Here is a 25,382-nt window from a genome sequence, read left to right as displayed (position 1 = left end):
TACTGAAGGCTTGTAAAAAACTGGGAAGGGAAAAACAGAAGCAGGGAAATGGTTAAGAAGATTGTTTTTTCCTATTTGCTTTTTAGCTCATTTCTTTAAATACATGGGGAAGAGGGAGCACAGATCTTAGTCATTGCACATCACAGAGGATTAGTGCAGGGGAGGTCAAGTTGAGGTACAGCATCATGTGTTATAAAGCAGTTGAATGATCCAGTATTTAATTTATTAAGATACCAGGCAGATTGGGCAATCTGATATTTATAAGTGCATAAGGACTGTCAGGTTGGTTGGTACTTCTCCATCTTCCTGTCTCTGCTATATTGCAATGTGGGGCACGTGGGAAGAAGCTGAACTGATCCTGTTTGGCTGCGGCCACTGTGCTTCGTGGCACTTTTTCTTCTCAGGAGGCCATTAGATGTGCTTCCCTGGGGCTTACCTCCGCAGCCCTGACAGACCACGAGGCACTTGTTGAGCAGGTGGTGTGAGGCAGTACCATTGCTGTACCTAATGCCCCCATGGCACTGTGAGATGCAGTTGCTCTGGGAAGCTGGGGCTGTGCGTGCTGGTGTGTTACACCTCCACCTCACCGTCAGATCCACCCACCTTAAATCCCATCTCTGTTTTTTGTATAGATCCTGACAGAACAGCTCGAGTACACTGTGTACAGTCAGAGGAAATGTATTGATTTGCTGTACCTGAATAGAATTCTTAACAGAAATATAAGCCTAATGTTGCTGTTTGGGTTTTTTTCTCTTTTGACTTTTCTGCATGGGTTTCTGTATTCACCATATAGTATTTGATCTATGTGAAGTACACAGTTAGAGCTTGATTTTTAAGATAAGCACGACCCAGGCTCTGATCTGTGCCAGCACAATTTCAGAACCAGTAAATAATTTTGCCCATGTTTTATTGCCTGTTTTTAATTGAACTGCAAAGTAATAATTTCCTTCCTACCTGCAAATCAGAGAATCAGATGGGCAGTTATTACATTTTTCTGGGGCAATTATCAGGAATGGTATCCTTCTGCATCGGCATTACCAAAAGGTTTCAAAATGTAGCTTATCTGCAATTCACTGGGCCAAGGGATAAGCCTGATCCAAAGTGTATCCTTATTTATTTTGAGGATGTTACTGTGAATTGTTTATTAAAACATTATTTTAATAATAAGTGTAGTATACATTAGTTGTGCTCCTAATTATATCATTATAAAAACAGTTAAAGCATTATTAACGCGCACACTATCAATACTTAAAAGCATCATTGCCTGATGGTGATAATACAGCTTCACTAGTGGATGATCTATGACTGCAAGCATTAAATATTCTCTACTTCAAAGTCATTAATCCCTACTTTCTTCGAATACGTTTAATTAAAAAGTTCCATTTTCCAGTAATTGCTGTTTTTATATAACCTCGAAATGGAATTTTATACAGGCACAATATCTTTATATAAACATCCATCTGTCCATAGCATAGCAGTGCTGGGACAAGTTTTGTGGATTGGGCGAAAAGTGGAGAGATTATGGAAGACTCTGTGTCCCTGTAAGAACTGTGAACTTTTGTCCTCTGTGTAACAGCTCTGGAGGATTTTTGCTTTCATAATGTTGGTACCAAACAAGGGAATTGCAGAGTGAATAGGAGAGAAAATCATGAAGCGATGGGTTTAATGCCTGGTGAGGCTGCTTTACTAGTTTATAAAGAAAAGCTCCTTCCTTGTTCTTTTTTTCCTATGTCAAGATCTGCACTGCAAAATGTCATTTATTTCTTGTATTGCTCCTTTCTATTAGAACACAGAATTAAGAAAATCTCAATTGCATATATAAAAATGCATCTACATAAGTAGATACATATATATGCTTCAGGCTGAGAGATATCACTAATAAAATAGTAAATATGTTAGTATTAATAAGGTTGGCATTCAAAAAGTATTAAATAAATGCATGAAAGTTTGTCAGCTTATTAATCATTCTGTTATAAGTGGTGTTTTTACTTTCATTGCTCTAACATCTAACCACAGTTCATTGGCTAAAGGCCAAGCTAGCTCTTGCATTGGCACATTACCATGTGGTGTAGTTCTGTACTTTTCTTCCATTTATTAATGCTGCAGACTTCCTACAATTCAGGCTAAAAATAGAACTGGTTATGTGAAAAACACTGCATTTGTGCTTGAGCTGCAGTATAGAAACAAGAGGATTTTATATGGATGGGGGAAGAGATTCATGACAGAAGAGCTAGCTGCTTATACTCTGGAAAAAGCTTTCTTTTTGCATGGTTGTAAATAAGATTAGAGCTGCTATGTACGCATTAGTCTGAAGAATGAATCATAGTTGTGGTATTGCCTCGGAATGTATGAATCTCCATGTGTATCTATTCTATGAAGGAAAGCTGATTTTTTGTACAAGGAAACCTGAAAATAGTGCAATGTACAAAAGTGAATTTGTAAAATCAAAGGCAAAGGTGATGTTTTGTTTTTCGGTATAAAGAGTATCTTCATCTGTGGCACCTATATTGAAGCATCCTCAAAAAATATATATACTAAACTGAAACTTCAACCACACCACTGAGTTTTTAGACTTGTGTTTTGGCCAGGCGTAGCCTCTCCCATTGTTCTGCTTCCAGTACCTTTAAGGCAGCATTTGCTGTCTCCAGACAACTTCACAATGAAAACATTCCTCAACTTATTTCCAAGTTGTATTGCAGCTGCACACTAAAAATTTTCAGCATTCAAATGCAGTCCCTACACTCTTGATCTTTTTTATAATGCTGTGATTTGTTTTGGATCAGCAGTAGTTTGATCAAGACAAACAACATACAGGATTCCATCTGAACCTAAGGGAGCTGCCAGGGACACAGGTGAAGAGTGATAGTGGATGCATTTCATAGTCAAAATGAAAAGCGGCAAAACTGATAAGGTCTTATTGTTGCACAAATAGAAAAAGCCAACAGTTTGCATATCAGAAATATCAGGTGTTTGGATTTGACTCAGAACTGCTGAATAGTAGCTTGTTTGCCTTTGGAGAAATAGAGAGGAAGGAAATGTCATGCAGCAACATCACACGTGATAGTGATGGGAGATGGCAAACAGGGAAATAGACCTTTCCGATGCTGTTTCCTAAAGATACTGTTGAACTGGCTGTGATGGTGGATTATTAAGGAATTCTGATTATTAAGTATCTGCACTTGGCGAAGAATAAGAGAGGAATGAATGAACCTCTTTTGAAGTGCACAACAGTCTCTGAAGTCACGCTTGTTTTGTTCTTAACTTGGTACTATGTAGGAAATGAAATTGGTGATTGCGTTAGGAGCAGAGGCAATAATAATGAAATGAGAATAAATTGTAAGCTATATGATTTTTGAACTATCTAGAGAAAATGAAATTAAGAAAGCTTTCAAATGTCATGTGCTTGACACCAGGCCACTGAAACACACTGAGGAAAACAACTACTATTGGGTTTCTGTGTGGATTCAAAACCTATGATTGGGTGTAAAAAAGGAGAGATTAGTTCACAGGACAAGGCTTAAGTAAAACATATTTAATCCAAAATGCTTAGTTCCTCCTGTTAATTACTACAGACCAGCCTTAACCCCTGCATAATGGTGGAACTCCATCCAAATCCAGTATATGCTGAAATCAATGAATCTATTCCGATTTACATTAAAATTTAATTTTGTTCTGACAAGCTGTCTGAAACTGATACTCAGCACAATACCAAATGCAGTATAAAGGATCATATCATGCAGTCAACATGATGCACTTTGCAATATAATTTAACACTAATGTTATATTAAATTACAAAGATAAATTTTATGGTCTCTCTTAAAATCATTTAAGAGCTTAATTCTGATATGAGATGTGTAAGACACAAACCTTGCCTATTGATCATTGAATATACAGATAATTGTGAAAGAAGAATCACACAATATGATGGGCTATCCTAGACTTTTCATTATGATACAGGCTTGTGATTTGATGTATTGATCCTTAACTGCAGTCAGGATCTCTGCCCAAGGAAAAGGCTCAAGCAGGTCATTGCAGAAAAGACCCAACAATCTATATACTTTAGATATACTGTATACTTGGATGAGGCTACATTGCACCAGGAGGTCCATAAGGAAGAATTAAACTGTGAATTATTCAGATTCTGGGTTTTCACAGACTTCAGAACTAAGTTCATCAAGAGGAAGATGAGACTTCTGCTGCAAGACTTGTTCATTAGCTGAAGATACATAATAACGAGATGCTGTTTCCTCTGCCATTGGGATTCCACTGCCTTTACTTTGCCTGGTTTGTCATCAGTGAAAAAGGAAAGGAGCCAGGTAACTTTCACTCTTCACTGTGGTGCAGAAAGTAGGAAAAGGCATGAGCCCAGCTGGTGCAAATGATATTAAAAGCTCCTAAGACTTGTGTGATGCTGTTGAAGGAAGAGTTTTTGAAAACATTTCCCCATTGTACAGACGGTAAATAGAAAAAAGAGCATTTACTGAAAGGACATTCTTTTAATGGCTGGGTAATGAGTTGCAAAGTTCTTGCAGAGTCCGAAAACTATAAATCTATTAAAAAAACAGTACTAAAACTTCAAAAAGAGAAGCAATAACGCAAACAATAGAGCTTCTTTCTAAGTCCACAAACTATAGATTTAAATAGAAAGATTAAGCAAAATCACAAGGAATAAAAAAAAAAAAAGAGCTACTTTTTCAAGAAGTCCAAGGAAAGTGGGTTATCAAATGGTTACAGCAATGAATGGGAGGCCTAAAACATTTATTTAATACTTAGGAGTATTGTGAAACAGAATTCATTCCAGCACATGGTGTAATGATGAGCGTACCGCCAAAGTGATAGCTAAATAAGGCATATGTCAAACTTATACCCACAAATGCAACTCCAGCATGAGTGTTTCCCCTCAGCCAGGAAAAAGAGAGCACATCTGTGCAGTTCAGCATTCATTACATGGCACCTGGAAGATGCTTCATACCATTCATTACATATAAGCTGAAGATGTCACTAAGAATGCTCGTGTCCGGCTTAAGAAATGCTTTGTTTGGTACAATATGAATGCTAAGGAGGCCCTTAAACAAGGTTCTTCTCAGGGGACAGTGTGCTCAGCTGTTTGCAAAGCATTTCAGCAGCAGTTCTTCAAGAACAAGGATGTTTCCGGGAATGTTTTTCTGGTTACAGAAGTATTGAGCCCTTTTGTTTGTATAGGCACACTGCAGGGAGTGAGAAACCTGAAGTGGGATGCAGGGAAGGAGGGAGAAGCTTTTTGAATTGTAAGGAAGGTTGGGTTCCTTGCTGACCAGTCACATGGTTTTGATGCTGTCATTGATGCCATCACAAGAAAGGGCAGAATTAATGACCATGAGAGGTAACAAAATCTTCATAATCAGCTGAATTGTTCCAGAGTGAATGGAGGGGAGAGGAGAGGTGGAAGCCATTTGCTAGCCGATATATTCAAAAAATAAATAAAGAAATAAATAAATAAGAGTGAAGGAGACAGATAAAGAAATTAAATTGGGGTCCAACACGTTAGTAAGAATTAGCTGCACTGCTGGTGATTGCTGTGCTAAGAACTGTTTCTGTTTCCTACCCACTCATAGTATTTGCCTGGAAAAAAAACAGGTTTTTTAAGCTTAGTCTTACCTGAAATGAATGCTGCTTCTTCCCATTCTCACTGTTGCTGGGAATTGAAATGGCTGCAGATACAGAGCAGTGTAAGAACATGATGAGCTATGTAGCTTGGGAGCAATTGAGCAGCTGAATACTGCATTATTGAGAAATCATTTGCTACCTCTGGGTGTTAGTGAGAAACTGGAGAGTCCTAGACTGGCATTCAGGGAAGAGCATAGGATGAATAAACATTACTGAGTGCTGAGTATTTACTAGTGAATCCAGCGTGGAGCTTCAGTAGTTACATGTCATCCCACTGCATCTTGCAGGGTTGGCAACACACAGGAAAGAAATAGTGAATTCCAGAAGCCTTGTGGCAGAACTGATCTTATATTGTTTCCTAAATAACCAAATTATCAATGAAATGAATGACATTTTGCTTAATGTGCAGCAGGCAATCTACATAGCAAAACAGCCATATTTTCAAGTGACAACACGTGAGAACCATTTAAATATATATTAGTAGTCCTCAAGGGACTTGTAGATAGCTACATGAAATTGTTGGGTTTATGTGCATACCTTACCGTTGCCAAATTATTCCTGGCTCAGTATTTTCCCTCTTAATCTAGTTGAGATAGGAATCTCTTTAGAACAAGGGGCTCAATAGTTTGTAAAATATCCATGTATGTCTCTGGCATCGTATAAATAATAAATAATAAGCTGTAGATGCTACTGATCATTAATATTGCAAGTGTTAAACTGGAAATTCTAATTCCTAGATTCTTATGTGATTGCAAGTATAAATATTTCTTGACTCAGCATGGTGAATAGTCACAAAACATGGAACCTTCTCTAGTGTGGAGTGATGGCTGTTAAGTATATCCCAGACCCAGTAAATCTCAGGTTATGGAATTTGTCCCAGAATCTCCTCTTGTAATGGTATTGTGCTGCAGAAACTCATCCTGCATTTTTTAAAGCTAACACAGAATATCCACTCCATATGGTTTTGGAGATGTACTTAAAATATGAGCCAAGCTCAAGTGGATGCAGCGCTGTCTTGCTGAGCTCTGAACTAGTCTCAAACTATTTCTTTGAGAGGTGCGATCCCATTCATTTTAATGGGTTTTAAGTCAAAGCCTAAAGAAAGATTTTTTAGTAACAGGTTTTAAGCCTTTTCGTTACTATCTGTTTAAATGAGATGTATTCAATTTAGGAGTGAATACAGTAGATGTGCCTATACCATATTTCCAAGCAGTGTCCCACTTCCTTCTGGATACCAAAAGCTCATATTTCTCCCTACCTATGTAGCAAAACAAAGGACTTCAGTCTGTTTATACACCGCCCATTTAAAAATCTTTGGCACAGAAGGAACTGGAAATACAGAGAGAACAGTAGTCACAGTAAACAAGTCAGGGATTACTCAGTGGTATTGGACCACTTAAGCTCTTGGGGTTAAGAGCTGCCTTTTCATCTTGTCCCAAAGGTCATCTAAGGTTTCACTAAAATAAATGATCCCATGCAGACTAAATTTTGAATAGTCAGGTTAAAATAACTACTTTTACCATTTCAGCTGAAGTGGTTACTGGATTTGCTGCTTTCTACACCAAGTACTGCAAATTTTCAATACTGATAATTTATTTGTTCCATGTATATCATTACATGGGATGTACAATGAACATTTCTTATTAGTGTCCACATCTCAGCAGGAGTTTACAGTGGCTCTTCAAAAACTAAAACCAGGTGGCAAGGGCAGTATGTTGAGCAGCGGGAATTTCAAAGGCCCTGATTTTGGCTTAAAGTTTATCATGCAGGGAAGGAGCATGGATATAGTTGATCCACTGAAATGCACTGATGGAAGAGACTTGTATTTGACTTGACATACTGGGCAAAAGCTTAGAACAAAGCAAAAGCAATCCCCTCCAGAAAAAACAAGTTTGTGAAAAAACCCTCATTTCTTTGGTTCATAAACATTCCAAAACATTTCTCATTTATATCTCCATGGTTTTAATGGAAAACAAAGACAGTTTTTAAGATGAAAATGTTCTGTATTCACATGTGGTTCTTAAAAAACATAAGCTATTTTGAGCAGTGAATTGCAAGCCAGCCAGTGAAAGAAGCAGCAATATGTTCCTAGGAAATTTTCATTCCTCCCTCTGTTCTGCAGCAGAATGATACTTTATATTAATTTCGAAAAACAAGCATAAGCAGAGAAATTTGAACTCAGCTATAAGCCTTCCCTATTTCTAACTCCAGAGAATGAGCCATATTGAGAACTGCAGCAGAGCATTACTGTTTCAGTGCCATACTGCTGGGAGCGCAGAGCACTTGTACAAGGCTTTGACACCACTCCTGAAGTCAGACGTTCAGGTATAGCTCTTTCACAGGGGCTGAAAAAATATCCATAATGTGTCCCATTCCTCATTGCAGTATCAGTTACGCATCATGGACCTCTGGAAATATGTATCTGGTTGTCCATAAAACAGTGTGCAGAGACATTTCAGTCCTTTTCAGAAATCCTGCACCATTGAAGTCAATGGGACCTTCCCCAGGGAAACAAACTGGGGCTAGAAATTCACTGGCGGCATTAACTGGAGCCGTTCTCTCTAGAGCACATACAGGGTATGCAGAGGGAAGACTGCATTTCAGCATAGAAATAAAATGTCATTGTGTTCAGGTTTGTTAGTTGACAACTCAGAATCTTTGTGGAGGATAAAAAATGATCTCTGAAAGAAAGCACTGAACCCCTTCAGTGCTGCACAGTGGATTATGGGTATACTTCCACTGTCAACTTCCTACCTGAACATTAGACAGTGATTAATACTTCCATACAAATGGGGTTTTGTCACTTTTAGGAAGGGTTGTAAATCTCTCTGAGCTCTGATCATGCAATAGTTCCTATAGTTTTCAAGTGATGCAGCCAGGAGAAGTGTCAAGCATCAAAGAGTTAAAGCTAATTTTCAGTAAAAACTTTGGGGAAGTCTCTTCACTGTTAGGCGCCTTGCTGCTTTCGTTCAGAAAATCTGATGTTACGTTATACATTCACATTTTTATGTGTAATTTACATGAAAATTTTAGCTAATTCCATTCTTTATTTTTTAATTGTGGTTAGTGAAACTTTTGCTTATACAGACAAAACTGGTAGCCATGGCAAGATACAGTTTTCAAACTTGATTCTTTTAGTAGACTTTGGGACTCTGGCTGTCCAGCGCTTGCTGACCAGATATATTGTCTGCTTTAAAGAAACTGGCTTGGTGACTATGTCAGTCTCAGCAATCAAGTGTTGCAAGCCTCGAGTCCCACTGAATTCTCTTTAAAATGCAAAAGGCATGGAAAAAGCTGAAAGGCTGCAGTTCTTTTGTGCTCTTGGCATGTAAGCAGGGGAAGAGAGTTAGCTGGGCTAGCTCTGCCACCTGCAGCTCAGAGCCGGCAGAACTGCAACACCTTCACCAGGCTATAACAAACCACTGCTTCTGGAAACAAAAATCTTATGGAAACAAGAGATTTCACTGAAGAGGGTAATTGCTAATTAAATTAACAATAGAATGCATAAGATTATGGTATGCAAAAGTAAGGTAAAAGAGAGCTTTCGCCTTGGTCTTTCTGCTAATCTTCACTGCTAAAAGAATGAGCAGCTATTCTCAGAAAAGAATTAAAACAAAAATCATAAGGCTTAAACCATTCTTGGTGTGACTGGAGTGATCTCACAGCTGAGTTTGACTCCCCCTACCTCAGAAGGCTGATTTTGGCTCTGCTAATAGCTGAAGTATTACAGGAAATCACGTGTGGATCCATATTCTCAGAACACTCTAACTCCTGTATACAGTGCCTCCAGTATCTCCTTGTACAAATCCCTTCTTAAAACACACTGGTTTTGAAACATTTTTAAACGTTAGTCTTCTCCTCAAACAAACAAACAAACAAACAAAGCCAAAACAAACAAAAAAAACCCCACACAACAAAATCCCAAAAAAAGTCATTAAAAAAAAAAAAAAAAGTCAAATCCTTCCAGATGTGTTTTACTAACACAAAGAACCATGTGCTTTATTGTGTTCCCTACTTTCACTTCCCTGAGCCCTGAGGGTATAACATTACTATTTTTTCAAGTTGGATCCAAGCCCTGTGATTGATGAATTGTCCATAGGATCCATATGGAACTCTAGCAAAATCCCTGACACTCTATACAGCACCAAAATGTGTGCATGTGTTCTGTGTGTACCAGACACCCACAAATTTCTCATGCCAGTGACTTGCCTCACTGTAAGGCATTGTGTTCATCTCTAGTGCTGGATCCACCTCACAGCTATGGCAGTGAAACAGCAGTGATTCTGCAGTAATGGACAGACATCATTGTGATAAGTTCAAGTAAAAAAACATGACTGGAAACTAATTCTAATAATATTGGGTTACTAAGCATTATGTGAAGTTCATTCAGTAGGTTTTAGGTCTGTGGAGGGAAAGTATATACTCTACTGTGATACACATTATTCCAAATTTGTTTTAAATGGTAAAAGAAGCATAATTCTTCTTTTAACTTGGGGCTTCTTTGAATTGCCCACACACTTCAGATATCTTCTAGTGCCTGAAACATCCACAGGGAGCCTTATGTCCTTCTGAGGCAGTAAAAGCAATCAGATGGATCAGATCCAACATAACTTAGGGCATTTCACCTGGCACTAGACACATGTGTGGGCAAATGGGACCCACCTTTCATAGTACCCTAACATGGAGCTTGGAAATATCTAACAGAAATATCTAATCATATCTAACATCTAACAGTCAAGTGTTGCCATTAAAGATTCTGTCTTCCTAGAAATGTAGAAATTATTTCTGTGATCATATATTGTCACTGCACTAAAGTCTGTAAGTCTTTAGGGTATTTTCCTGTGTGACTTTCTGAGCTGTGCAGAAAATGCTTGTAGAATAGATTGGTTTTGTTGATGTTCCAAATACTATTGTTATAGTACTAAAGTAAAGACTTGTGCATTCTAATATTATCCAATTCTTGCAAAAAAATGTTAAAATAGATATTTTGGAAAGGAATCTCACAGAATAAGATTAGGTGATCTGTGGAGAATAGGCAGTTTAAGCCTCAGGCTTCTCCTATATGCCAATGAATGAATGAATGTAGGAATATGTAAAATATTTAGTTGACTTTGTTTTCAGAAGTCACTTTGTAAAATGATGCAGTCAAACCAGCTTGCAGGTTACCCTGCTCACTAGCAGCTAAAGAAGGCAGGTGGTTTTGGCCAATCTAACTCTTGCAGGCATCTTGTCGCCACATTTTTAATCTAGTTTTTTGCAAAAAAACAAGCTACTGATTGTCACAGGCAAGTTCCTCAGACTGAAGATAATTGGACTATGAACTTTTCCTCTTTCAGGGATTTGGTTTGGAGTCACTTTAGGTTTCAAGTAGGTCTTAAAGGTCACAGGAAAGGACTATGAGATTTATTATCAATCATTGTTAATCCAGTTCATTTTACATTTGTGCCCAATTCACATGAGCCAGACACATTTAAAATGAACTTGTCACTATAGAGGTCAATGCCCTCCTATTATTCACACATCCAAAGCTGACTTTACAATTTTCATACTTTAGAAAGGGAAATGATTGTGAAATCCCCAAAACCAGAAGAGGAATTTATGTGAGTCCATACACCTCCCAGGTGTCCAGAAGATGAGACATGCTCTAGTGTAGGGGCCTCAGTGCTTGTCATTTTGAGTCCACACGTGTGAGATCAGTCAGGCATTGCTACATTTTGGGTCTGTATCCTATTTTAATCATGTGTGTGAAGAGAGATTATAGACAGGATTAGCATTCAAGATATCTACAGGCAGCAAGGACTGCATAGTTCTCCTCAGTGTGCATTACAGTTAGAGCACAATAGGAAGCATCTTTGCCACATGATAAAGAAAAAACACTCTCTTCGTTGCCAGCAATAAATATATACAAAGGAGTAAATGTGTCATGTATAAAGTATCCCTAAGGAAATCTTGGAAGACCCTACATGTATATTTACATACTTTTAGTCCCAGCAGCGGTAGAGCTATGTGAGTGTACTGCTCTGCCCTGGCTAACTAGTTTGTCAAGAATTATCACAGCTAGATTTTTCGTGCTAGTTACTATCTTCTCATAATGAAACAATTTAGGCAGCCCTGCCAGAACCCAAACTTTTGAGAACCAAAACAATGGTGTCCATTATGATCACAAATCTCTCTCTCTCACAAACACACCCAAAACCTGAACAAGTGCCTGCAGGTTTCAGAATAAATTGAATAAGAACACAAAATACAACACCTCTTTCACAGCATAAACTGGATCCTGCACATACTTTAGAACCTGATACTGTTAATTCTTGATAGAATATTGAACCAGAGGAAAATCTGAGCCTAAAGTGCACAGCCTGACAGTAGCTATCTTTCTATTAGATTATCTTGCAGATATTTATCTACAAAAATATATGTAAAAAGTCTGTGTAAGAAAAAAGTCAATGAGGCAATTGCAGATTCAATTTCTGCAGTTGGAAAAAACAATTCCTCATATTGAAGCTCTTCATTCTCCCTGCTGCTTTATGTTATCTCTATTTTAACTGCTGTTAATGAAAGGCTCATCGAAAGGCATTGCCAGCACATAATAATATTTAAATGCTGAATTAATCTCTCAGTCCTCATGGCAGCTCCCTTTCAGCTATTTTCCCTGCATACTTTGCATCACCATTTATATGAATGAGAATAGGGTGCACATAGGGAGAACAGAGAAAACATCGATTGGCCCTGCAACCCAGAGAGAAGAATTTGCCTCATGCCTTACATATTTGTAAAAGCATGAAATGAAAGCATTGTCTGCTGAAGTAAATCCATTATGCTCCTTCAGGAAAGCTTGATAAAATTAAGTAAACAACTCAAAACAAGACTGGGATTAAGTTACGCCTTTCTGCAGTTGCCTTTCTAAGTTCTAATAATTGGACCAACTTGTTGCCTTACTTCTGTTGGTTAAAAGGCCCCAAACTTTCCCCTACTTCTAGATGTGGTTCTGCTTTGAAAAGGAACTAAAAAGGTCATGCAGGGTCCATGTTTATTCTGTGTCAGCTATTTCCTTATCAAATGTGCTCAGCAAGTAAGGAACCTTTTCTGCCTTTGTGCCCTGCAAATTTCAGGTGGAACCTAGGGGTTCAAAATCCACCTGGATTTTTTCTTCTCATGTAGGATGACCAAAAAACAAGAATACTGCAAGCAAGAGTAAGCCCTCAATTGCATGTGTGCGATTCTGTAGTCTTCTGTGGCTTTGCATAAGGTTTAACTGACTGGAAATGATTCTGTGGTGATAAACAGGAGGGAATAGAAACCAGCTTACTGTTTTTTATGCTAGATCTGCTGTGCTAACAGGAGCAGAAAGCAGTGATTTTAATTAAGTGAACAGATAGAAAATATACAAGACTATTTAAAAAAGGTGTTTGCTTGAGATTCCATATTTTCAGAAATCTCCAGCTTTCACACAATAGTGTTCAAGCTGACAAGGAAAATAAAATGCTTCTCCTTTTTCTTGGACATGTCATTCATGATAGAAAGAGAATGTATAGTCTTCATAACAAAGGAACAAAATTACTTGAATTATTTTCATGCAATAACAAGATAAAAGATCATTTATGAGAAGTCTTCATGTGGAGTGCAGCAGGTCAGAAGAAGATCACTGAGTGTACATTTTGCTGCACAGGAATGATAACCTGCTATGGGCATTTCGTTATTTATTAATTCATCTTTGCAGCTTTGGCAATCAAGAGTGAAAATTTTCTACTCTTCTGAAATCTCTGCAGTCTGGAAAACCAGAGTTGAAGTTTATCTGACTTTTTTAATTATTAGTTTTTAATATTTAAGATAGCAAATAGTTAGTAAAACTTTGCTTCAATTCAGTTTTGATCCATGCAATGCCAGAGCAGATTAAACTGAGGCGTACAAGGCATACCCTGTTAGTAAGGGTAAAAATAAGCCAAAAATATCCTTTCCAGCTATGTAAACACTGATCAACTTAGTCTTTGCTTGGATGAAATCATTCCGTTCTGACTTTTTCTTCTAGTTGTGTGTAATACTGGAGCCAATGCAGGAACTGATGTCAAGACATAAAACTTACAATCTAAGTCCTCGAGACTGCTTGAAGACTTGCTTGTTTCAAAAATGGCAGAGAATGGTGGCCCCACCAGGTATGTTTCATTTCCAGTATTTTACCTATTTTATAGTTAAATTAATGTAGAAACAATGGGGGAAATTACTTACAAAGAAAAGTAATAAGAATTAGCACTGTTCCAAAAGTAAGCCTGGAAATGATTCTGATGTTTTATGATTTCAGTCTGACCCAAGTGATTTATAGATGTGCATGTTCAGATGGTTTCACTGACTAGGATATAATTTAGTACAAAAATTTGTCTAGATGGAATGCAAAATGCCTACTGGCTCCATTAGAATTCATCATTTGTGTAATTCAGCTTCCTGCTGTGACTCTAAAATTACAGCTACAATTCGTAATTAATTGTCTTTGAGACTAATATAATGTTATTTACGGGCCTGAACCTAATCTCCTTCCTCTTACACCTCAAAATAATAATTCTCTCTTTTTTCAGATTATTAAAGATTTTTATATCTGAGACTATTCACAAGGGTGCTCAGGCCAAATTTTGAGAAGCACAATTGCCCCTCTGTTCCTTGCCTATTTAAGCAAAGTTATGTAATTGTCCTGATTTGGTCTGAGTTTGGAAGACTTGCTGACAAATGGCATGCTCTAACATGTTCCTTTGGGAGCAGAAGTTTTAAAGATGAAGCCCACATTAGACGTAGAAGGAACTTAAATCGTAGTTGCTTGTATGCTGCATCAATGGCAGCAGAAGGATACAAAGCTACCTTTAGCCTTTGCCTCTGAATGGGTCAGCTGAGGCTGTATCCTGCGTCAGAATAAGACCTGGAATTTTATTAGCATTGTTGCTTGCTTTGTGACCTTCAGCAAGTTACACAATCAATTTGAGCATCATGGTAGTTATCGTGTTGTTCCCATTGGTAAGATGCTTTCAAACTCATGAGACCTCACTAGGAGTATTGTGTGCAGTTCTGCTGTCCTCAAAATAAAAAGGACATGGAACTGTCGGAGCAAGTCCAGAGGAGGGCCATGAGGATGATCAGGGGACTGGAGTACTTCCCATATGAAGATAGGCTGAGAAAGTTGGGGCTGTTCAGCCTGGAGAAGAGAAGGCTGTGTGCAGACCTCATAGCAGCCTTCCAGTATCTGAAGGGGGCCTACAAGGATGCTGGGGAGGGACTATTCATTAGGTACTGTAGTGACAGGGCAAGGGGTAACAGATTAAAACTTAAACAGAGGAAGTTTAGATTGGATATAAGGAGGAAGTTCTTTAGTGTGAGGGTGGTGAGGCACTGGAATGGGTTGCCAAGGGAGGTTGTGAATGCTCCATTCCTGGCGGTGTTCAAGGCCAGGTTGGATGAGGCCTTGGGTGGCATGGTTTAGTGTGAGGTGTCCCTGCCCATGGGAGGGGGTTGGAACTAGATGATCTTAAGGTCCTTTCCACCCCTAACTATTCTATGATTCTATGATTCTAAATATCTTTATAGATAGTGCTGGGAAAATAAGTGTCATTATTCCATTATACACAATTAAAAGCAGATGCTGTTGGCTTGGGTCCAAATATTATTACATGGTTCATATGTTAAATCTACTACTACTAGTAGTAAACATAGAAACTTAAAACTAAATGAAAAGATATTTCACCACTTCTGCTTATGGATCATTTTAGTGCACACTTTACAATACCTGCTGTTTGCTTTCCTTCTTACCATTTTATTGCAGCAGAACCCACAAGGCAACCTACAACCAAGCGGAGAAAAAGGAAAAACTCTACCAGCAGCACTTCCAACAGCAGTGCTGGGAACAACGCTAATAGTACCAGCAGCAAGAAAAAGTCAGCTGCTGCAAACCTGAGTCTATCAAGTCAGGTACCTGTAAGTCTCACCTTCCTTTTAGGCCTGAATCACTTATGGTGCTTTAATTTTTCCCTTACATTGTAAAGAAGGTGCATTCTTGAGCCTAAACTATCACAAGCTAAAAGCGATCTTGCACAGTGTGCTGTGGAAGCTGGGGTATTAGTGGAGAGATGTGAAGAAGCCATTCTGCAGTGCAGATTTAATGAATGACCCTCAAGGAGGGGTATCCTGAGGACAAGATGTGATTTTTTTAAGGCCTGGGCTAGCTCCCCTTCTTGTCAGTGGGAGTCCTTCCACTGGCGATGGGACTCAGACTGGGCCTCATGTTCTTAGAGATAGCATGAGTCTTGCAGACTTCCACTTGCCAGGTGCTAAAAGAGGATGAGTCCCTGTGGAACAAGACAGCCATACCTGAGCAGAACCCTGGAGTCCCTACGTTAGTACCTTACCTCTAATCTGTGCCGGGTTCAGGTGCTTCAGTGGATCAGGTTATGAATTTACTTACCTGCAGAGGTTACCTTTTTCCAATCACTCCACTTGCAGAAGGTAGATCCCCTGGAATATGGGTCTCAGCTTATCCACGCTGCTAGCTGTAACTGTTGACATCCTAATTATATAGGGAAATACCAATTCATTTCCAGAACTGTACAGCACTTTGACAACGTCATGTTTATTGCCTTAGTCACAATATAGGGGAAATCAGACCCCAAATTCTAACAAAGTGCTCTTAAGTCAATAAGGAGATAGCTTATGCGTTTTAAAGCTAGGGAAATTAACTTGATATTATACAAAATAGAAAGTGGTATCTTGGGAATAACATGCAGGGATTTTTTATTGAATTTCTGATCAGAAGATAGGAAAGGCCTGGTCTCCTCTGAAGCCTGACAAAGAATATAGGCCTTTTGTTAGCACAAAGCAGGCACTTCCTAGGAAGCTTGAATACCCAGATAAAAACGAGGACTAGACTAACACCAGTGAAATGAAATGAAGGTTTTTGTTTAGCAACTGATTCAGCAATCCGCTAGCTTACAGAAGCTTTGGGTTTCAGTGCATTAAACTCATATTTTCTCCTTGTCATATTAAAATTTTTGCATGGCTTGCATCCCTGGAGTCAGATTCTTTCCCTAATATAGGCATCTCTGGGTCTTTCTGGCAGCACAAAGCAGTCTGAAGGCCAGTTACCTGATCCGCTGGTGCCAGGGACCACTCTGCCTCACTGACTGTGTCTGCCAGAAAACCACTTGGATCAATAATCAACCATATTTAAGAAAAATCAGCAGTTAGGTACAAAACTGAGCAATCAGCTAGTTTCCTGCTGTCTCCAAGTTTAAAGGACAGTAAACTCATTTTATCTTGGCTACTCCCTGCCCCAAGTTCAGCTCAATAGGACTAGACTCTGACCCCCTGCCCCTCTTCAGTCTGCTTTTCCCTGGAGAGATGGCTTTTGTTGGCTTCAGTGGTAGCCATGTGTTCTTGTATGTTTGAGTGTAACTGAGCCCTTTGAAAGTTACCTGTCACTCCCAATGATATTCAAGCTGACTTCAGGTACTGAAAGGCTTCTCCCGCCAGATGAAGTAGTTAAGGCTACTCTTCCTGATGGAGATATTTGAGCATCTGAGACATAATGGTGAAGTTTATAATGAAATACAGGGATGGGTTTTTAGTCTTCACTGACTTTTCAGGATGCTGCATAGTCAATATTTTCCAATTTGTTTTCTATACCAGAGTAGCAAGATGGTCCCAAGTCTTTATAAGGAAGATCAGGTTCCATTTTTAGGACTCTGAAAAGTGGAAAAAGCTCAGCTATTTGATTTGACATACAACAGCTCTTCCCACAGCAAAGATAGCAAACCAGATGGAATTAATGGTTGGGCCACCCTCTAGAGTAGACAGAACTCAAAATAATTTTAGCAGTAGGATATTTTGGTGTAAAACTATTCAACACTTTTCAGTTAAATAGCGAGATGTTTCTTCAAAATTATGCATTCTTTGAAGTGGGCCTTATTACAGGCATGCCACTGCTTTATGAAGGTAGCTGCAGGTAGCAGTAACTTGCTTTCTATTTCTTTCACGTAACTTTACCTTAAAGCAAATCATTCGATAGTTAATGCTTGATTTCCTGTATATGCGATAGAAGACAAGATAACCTCAAATACTATTTGATTGTTTTCAATTAATCAAAAGCTTCATTTGGCCATAGAGCTTTCTGTGAGTGGGACTTTCGTGCTCAGTACAAAACATCTTCTGAAATCATTCATTTTCAGTGGTAAAAGCATTTTCCCGCTCACTAGAGAAGGGGAATGAAATCACTGCATCTTCTGTCCAGATGACTCACATAACTAAAGCTAGTTTCGATTCCATTTTTCCCATACTCTTCTCTAGAGAACCCTAACAATGAGCTCACATCCATACCAGACCTGGATTAATATGAAGTCATGTACTTCAGCTTTCTCTTTTTCTCCAGTGATTTCTTCCCAGCCAGCACAGTCTGTCTACCATAATAGAATTTAAATCCTACTTTCCTGTCACTTTTATGCTTATGTGTTGTTTTCTGTTTGATAGTAAATTAATCCTGGTTAGATAATGCTTGCTTATCGTCTATTCTATGTAATGTTTCTTGGTGTAGGACATTAGTACTTATTCTGTTTCACTCCTGTAGTAATGCTGTGTACACTCTGGCAAAGATGTGAACTTCACATATACCTCATCCACAGTTCTATTCACACTATTAACTTCTCTTTCTTTAATGAGGTGTTCATGTCTGGAGAGGCAAATGTACCATTTGACTGGAAAGCACCTGGAGTGCCATCAGCTACGACGAAGCTTGAAACTTCAGGGAGATTTGTCATTTTCCCATAACCCCTTCCAGTTCTTCAGATATATACATGGGGGTAAGCAAGCCCCCAATGAGATGGAACAGTAATTGTCACATACACATTCTTCTCAGTAATACGAGGTTGTGCCATTTCCTCTACCTGCATTATTTCCTGTTCTTCAGGCAGGGACAATGCTGAAAATAGAGCCAAGGCCAGAGACTGCAATGATGTGGTTGTATTTCCATGCATGCGTCAGACAGATTGGCACTGTACCCTGAAGTTCAGTTGCTGAACCCTAATTCATCAGTATCATTTGTTCCCTTTGTGTTGCCTTAAATTTATTAGCACTTTGACTGTGCTGACACATTCTGATACATTTTTAATAATAGTCTTCAAAAACGTCTTAAGGGTCTCTGCCAGTGGGTGGGTATGCATCTTCCCTCTCATCAGTAATTTGAGAAGGGTCAGTTTCTCTGTGTCTTCATATCTCTAACTATTTTTCATATTTTCTCAACCCTCAAAATACAACGTTTTGCCCTTTGCCAGTCACTTGCACTCTATTACACTCATTTTCCCTTATAGTGGTAGGAAAAACAGTGGTTTCTGTGATTCTGATAGTGCCCATGCTATTGATGGCAGACCTTCAGCATCTCTTGTCAATCCCAATCTCTTGGGACATTTCTTGCCTAAGTGCCTTGTTACATATTACATGTTTCCTACCTTCTTAAAACAAATGCAGTTAGCCAGTGTGCTACATGATTGCACTTCACAACTCATGCCTAGATTGGCCTATTACTTGTCCGGTGATGCTTTCAACCTGAATCCCAGAGGTGTTGACGCAACACATTGAAGAGTGTTAGAAGTAGAGCCAAGTGCCACTAAAGTTACTCCAATAGCACAAATATAGAAACATTTTTCTCACCAGAAGTTTTCTTCTCTCAGGCTGTCCTTGGAGCAGGCTCCATACTGCCAGTGCTTTCCACAAATACCTTGGCTTTTTTAGTGCATAAAGAAAGCTGAGATAACAGGGACCAGAAATTGTAGTTCCATCAGCTGTCTTAGTCTCAATAGCTGCCAGTCATTTGAAAAGTACTCAGATATGTTCATGTTCTCAATCACATCTGAACTTTGGGAGAAACGTTAACCCATTGGGCAGAAACTGGAATTACCAATTTCCTCTTTCCTCAAAATTAAGATCAAAGATGGGCAAGACTCCTTCCGCAAGGTTCACAGAAAACATGGCTTTCTAATATTAGTCTATGATTTCACAGAAATTAGTTGTCTAATTTGGGTGTGTCATTGCCTTGTCACTTGCACAGTACTAATCTCTTCTGTTTGAAGCTAGCTGCAGTGTTTTCCCATATCTTCGCTCAGTTTTCAAGCCTCTTTACTGGCTGAAAAAACATTCATTTACGTTTTTCATATTCTTTTGTTTCAAATAAAACTTTCTTGCAAGCTCAGACTCTTGTACATAGAACAGTGACTTGTACACAGTGAGCTGTAGATTATAGGTAGTACCTGCAAGCTCATCAGAAGCAGTCCATACAGCTATTATCACTTAAGTATAACTTTCTCCTAAGTTCAATGAAAACAGTGCACATTGATCCATATTCATCTATTTGAATTTGGAAATTTGACAGCAATACACAACTCTCACAAATTCTGAGAACCATTGCTCTAGACTGCTCTCAGTCATAACCATAGAAATTAATAGGTGGATTTTGCTTTCAATTACTAATGAAGATCCTGTTGAGTGTAATACTATAACCATGAAGCCAGTGAAATATCATTCGCGTTGGAAAGAATAAAGCATCATTACATGCCACTAAGTAAATCAAATGTTCTTTGTTACATCCAGAGTCTTAATTAGAGCCTCCTTGCATTCTTTAAGCAATACCTCAATAATCTCTCTTTCTCTTTGTAGTTCTCTGTGAGCTCCTCAAAAGCCAAATCAATAGGTAAACCTGCTAATGTGGAAGGGAGCACTCTCTTACGTGTTTCAGAAAGAAGTAGTGGGTTTAGGTGGTTTCTAACAGATGTAGTAGTACCAGAGCTGCAGTGTCAGGGCCAGAAGATTAGTGTCAGAAATTATCCCATGTCTCAGAACCGTGCAATTAAGAATCTAAGATTTAGCTGTAAGGAGATGAGAGTGAGCAAATTGGTTTCCAGTTTTTACGCTTTATGAAAAATATTCCAAACAAGACCAGAATGTCAAGTTAACAGAGAGGGCCATGATGAGATGTGAAAGATAACCATTATCCTCTACAAAGTGTTTACTCTGAAACCTAATTAAAATGACAGTTCTGTTTGTATAGATCATTTCAACACCAGTGTCAGTCTGATGCTTTTGTCTTGGGAGCAGTGACCATTATGGATGTGGGCAGCAATGGGGCTCTCAGTTGTTAATAATTTTTGTGACAAGGAGATAAAAAGTCAATTATTAAAATAATAACTACTCATGCAGTTCCGTAAGAAGGAAGGAAAGCAGGAGGAGGTACCCTTGTTCCTTTGACTTAGCACTTAGGGGCATGCTGGCTGCTAAAACTAGTGCAACTTTCAATCCTTGGAGTATGAGACTTGCTCGAACAAGACACTTGATAGTTTCAGGCATTCTAAATTACCTCAGGCTTGTGAAGCACTGTTTGTGTACTTCTGGGGACTGTGACACCTGAGCTACCAACTGATCACTGTAACACACTGAGCAGGGCAAAGAGCAGCAAAGTCAGCAGGCATAGGGATGAGGAATTTTACATGGCCCACCACACATTTTTACCACCACACTCCAGTAAGGCATTGTGTAGCCATAAAATGATCTTTAAAATCCCAAGTTAAAAAGTTTAGTTATGTAATTGGGCATAGTAGAGCTAAACTTTGAGGCTAGGTATAAAAAAGACGAAGCCTGAGAAATGACCGGTCTGTTAAATAGAAGTGCTTGCATTTGAGTTGTGTATGAAGTAATTGCTGTGTGTAGTTTATATGCATCAATTTAAGTTTGGATGGCAATTAGGGTTATTTCAGGATGTAAGGTATGATATACATGAAAGCTGCTTTTGTGGTTATATTATTAAATTTATATCACATAATGTAAAACATCCACTGCTTTATTTACAGTGCTTCACTGCAACCATATTTTACTACCATGAGACATTCCTTGACCAAAAATGTTGTTTCTAATCACAGAGTAAATTAATAAGATTGAGTGACTACAGTCTAAATCTTTTTTTAAACTAACCTAGTCAAATATGTACTACCATAACTAGGCCATAGCAGTGTATGCTGCCATGCAAGAGACTAGGGTTTAATTCTTGGATTCTGCTTCTCACTCCATGAGCAGGAGCTAGGAGCACTCCAGAGCTGCAGCCTCAACCCTGGGAGGGATGGAGCCTTGTGTCATTCAACAGCAGTGACCCCCACTGGCCAATTTAAGGAGAAGCATTGAGGGGCTCTAAAAGGAGTCACTTCCAGTCCTCCTCAGAGGTTGGTGGTCATTGCACGGGATCTTAGTGAGTGGAGGTTCAATGGGGTGCACTCGGTGGGGTCTTCAGCTTTCAGTCTGAGGAGCAGAATCCTCTCTGGGGAGGAACCAGCATGTGCGCTTCCTGAGACACTATTTTTACCTGACATAGCTATAAGTGGCAAGATTGTCAAGAATATATATACTATTTTTTCAAATGTCCTGTAACTAATGCTGTGATATCTATCTTTTACGTAGAACAAGGAAAAACTCCACTAACCTCAATAGAATTGTAGTTTAATTCCCACAGAGACAGAGAGATCCTCAATAGCATGAAGAGAAGTGCAAACTGTCCTCTCAGTGGGTGTCATTATAATATAGGAATTTTATTTGTAAAGAATCTTAGAAATTAGAGCTGGACATACTTACAAGGTCATTGAGCATCTCCCCGCTGATGCAAAATGTTTCCTACCACAGACTGAGATTTTCCCAGCCCAGTGTTAGGTGACCTGAGTGGCAAAGCTAGCACTGTTCCAGTGGGGTCATTAATCCTCAGTCTGCAGTTCTCAGTAACAGGAATATTGTCTTAGCAGTGGGGATTACATTTCCATTTACTTAATGTCATCTTAGTACCCTAGTTCATAGCTCATCAGATTGGCCTAAAGTGGTCCTCTTCCTTTCAGCACTTGCAGCTGTTAAGCATGTTTACCCCTCCCAATCATTTGGTGGATGTAATGCATATTTAATTCCATCACATGGCCTCCCCAGTCAGCTTTTCTAGCCCCACAGTTATTTTTGATGCACATCTCTAAGTCTCATCCAAGTTGCTGACCTTTGGCTAGTATGGCAACAGGGAGAACTTGAGGTTCATAGTCAAGAGCGTTGAAGTAAGAGGAACTGTTGCCATCTCGGTCTGTGATTCTGTATTTCAGCCACTGTGGTCCTTTTTGCCTGCCGTATCACACTGCACACTCAAACGCAACTTGCTGTCCTCTGCCAGGTCTCTCTTGTCATTAATGCTCTCGCCATACAATGGGGCCAGGTCTGGTTCAGCAGTGCACACTATACACTGTCTGTGGTTTAGAGGGGTGGAATAAATTAGAATAAACTTTTGGTTATAAATGCCTTTGTCTTTTAAACTTCTATGTCTCGAAGCTATCTGTGAGTTTTATTTAACCTAACATTTTATGACTATATGGAGTAACAAAATATGGACAATGTAAAGAAGAAATAATGCAACAGTTTCCATCTACTCACAAATTTTTCACATAGCACAGGCTGAAAATATGATATTAACATTCTTTTGTAGCATGTCAGCCTTTGCTGAGGGATATGAGAAACTGCAAATACTTGCAGGCAATAATTGGTATTGTTTCATGGTGAATGAGGTACATAGCTGATTAAAAAGAAACCTTATTAAATGCAAACATTTGTCTTCTGTTTGCTTTTTACAAATGCTTTTACATTCCTAAGGAGGAACAGATCCTTTAAAATACAAATCTGCTGATCGCTAGGATTCTTGGAAGGGCTTGTTAAATCAGCAGGTACAAAGCTAGACATCTGGAATTACAGCACTTCTACCAAATGCTAGCTGATGCCCTGCCACCTGAGCTGCATGAAAAGATGCATCCCGCATATTTCTGTAGCAGTTAGCACAGCAGCCTGATTCTCCATTGAACAGAGAGAACAAGAGAGCTCTCTGGCTTTGCACCTTTGCTTTCCAATCTCAAGTTTGCACCTTTCTATCCCATGCTGCTTAGGTTTTTTGCAGCAAATCTGTGATGCACTGGAGTACAGTAGGCGGTTTACTTGTTTTCATGGAAGGACAATTTGTACTTAAAGCAGTGATTAGATGAATTCTTTCTTTCTTGCATGCTTCAGTTTTTGATGACTACTAGCTTCATCAGTGTAATTATAATTAGCACTCTTCATCTTCCTTTTACGGTACCAGCTGGACAGATTGGTCCTCTTACTGCACAGATTGGCGGCAGGGTTGCCTACATGGAGTTAGGTGACAGGCACCATGAAATAACAGATGGTAAATTCAGGGCTTGTTGGCAATCAGCAGGTTTTTGCTAATGACTTAATTAGCTATGCAAATTGTCAAATCAGTGTGAACATTGTTTTTATCGAAAACTTTACCTAAATTAATTACCATAATTAAGTAGCAGAATGTCAAGTATATCGGATGCATAAAAGGGCTTGGCTGACTATGGATAAGAGTTACCATCTTTATTAGAGTGCTGTGCTCCACATTGGAGAAGTCTGAGGATAAGAAATGTGGTTTCTTTTAAACTACTTTTAAAATACGCATCTCGCCAAGTTCCAGCCGAGACGCACCCTGGTGCCTTTCCAAATAAAATGGCTCAGGAAAGAATTACTGGATGAAGGCTAAATATTTCAAGCAGGAGTTTAAGGCCTGCTTATTTGCTTAAAATCATGCATTTGTTTCAGACTACCAGCTTTTCAGTTCTGGGGTTTCTGAGATCCAGAGCCATAAGCATGCAACTAGAGAGATGTGTTATAGCTTTTCATTAAAATTAGCAATAAAGTGTAAGCCTGTCTCTTGGTTCCTACTATGCAGGAACTTTTAACTCTGTTGTTCAAATGTCACAAAGTTAAAAGATGCAAATTCTCTAACATGATTTTTTTAAGTTGATTTTTTCTCTCTCAAGGTTTCCATATAACAAATATTGGGTGCTGTTCACAGGATGTGATGGTGGTAGGAGAACCAACTCTGATGGGCGGCGAATTTGGGGATGAAGACGAAAGGCTTATCACTAGATTAGAGAATACACAGTATGATGCAGCAAATGGCATGGATGATGAAGAAGATTTCAACAATTCACCTGCACTGGGAAATAACAGCCCGTGGAACAGCAAACCTCCTGCTAACCAGGAGACTAAATCTGAAAACCCCACACCACAAGCTTCCCAATAGGTTATTCTGCAGCAGTACCCACTGCAGTGTATGTCAGTGGGTTATTAATTACTGTTGCACAGCATTCCTTAAAGTAAAATTTAAAAAACCATCTTTCAATGGATATCATTTCAAAGTATCTCTTTCTAAACTAAAGCTATCCAACTTTTTTAATTAGGGAAAACTCTTGTATAAGCTTCCATATAAATTTCTTGGAAGCATTCACATGCGATGTGATACTGGCACTGACCTCAGTTAAAATAATCAAAAATTAAATAGCATCTCATGGCAAATTTCTGACAATGTATGTTATCGGAAGGGGTTGTTTTTTTCCTCATCAAACAATGGCCATATTGAAACAACTCATCAGTGCTCAGGATCTCATTAAGGTAACTATGTAAAACTTTTTACAATTGTAATATATTTTCTGCTTTTCAACTTGCACCTGAAATTTCTTGTTTCAGAAAAAGATCAGTTTTTAAGGAAAAGTAATTTAAAGTAACTTTTGTTCTTTCCTTAACTTTTCTTTCATCGGTTAAACATGTCAAAGATCCAGCATTTTTCATTTACGTTTAGCTGATGCCAGTAGATTCTCGTTCCATCATTTAAT

The 25,382-nt window shown here is 38.8% G+C and overlaps 1 protein-coding gene across 3 annotated transcripts in view; it reads left to right on the top strand.

Moving 5' to 3' along the window:
• LDB2 (LIM domain binding 2) overlaps window positions 1–24,793 on the top strand; it is a gene marked incomplete at both ends in the record, with an annotated part of 220,375 nt that extends 195,582 nt beyond the window's left edge. Inside the window, 3 exons of one of the 3 annotated variants that reach the window (XM_080637091.1) lie at window positions 13,676–13,799; window positions 15,449–15,594; window positions 24,563–24,793. In XM_080637091.1, the coding sequence (XP_080493217.1) occupies window positions 13,676–13,799; window positions 15,449–15,594; window positions 24,563–24,793 (501 nt within the window). Of the gene's footprint in view, window positions 1–13,675; window positions 13,800–15,448; window positions 15,601–21,732; window positions 21,838–24,562 lie in introns of those variants that run through there. The other 2 variants (XM_080637090.1, XM_080637092.1) reach the window with 2 other exon arrangements.
• Window positions 24,794–25,382: the final 589 nt, after the last annotated feature.

The sequence above is a fragment of the Psittacula echo genome, assembly GCF_963264785.1.
Source record: "Psittacula echo genome assembly, chromosome: 1".
NCBI lineage: Eukaryota > Metazoa > Chordata > Aves > Psittaciformes > Psittacidae > Psittacula > Psittacula echo.
The sequence above is the reverse complement of the archived record's forward strand: the minus strand, read 5'-3'. Positions and strand labels throughout refer to the sequence as shown.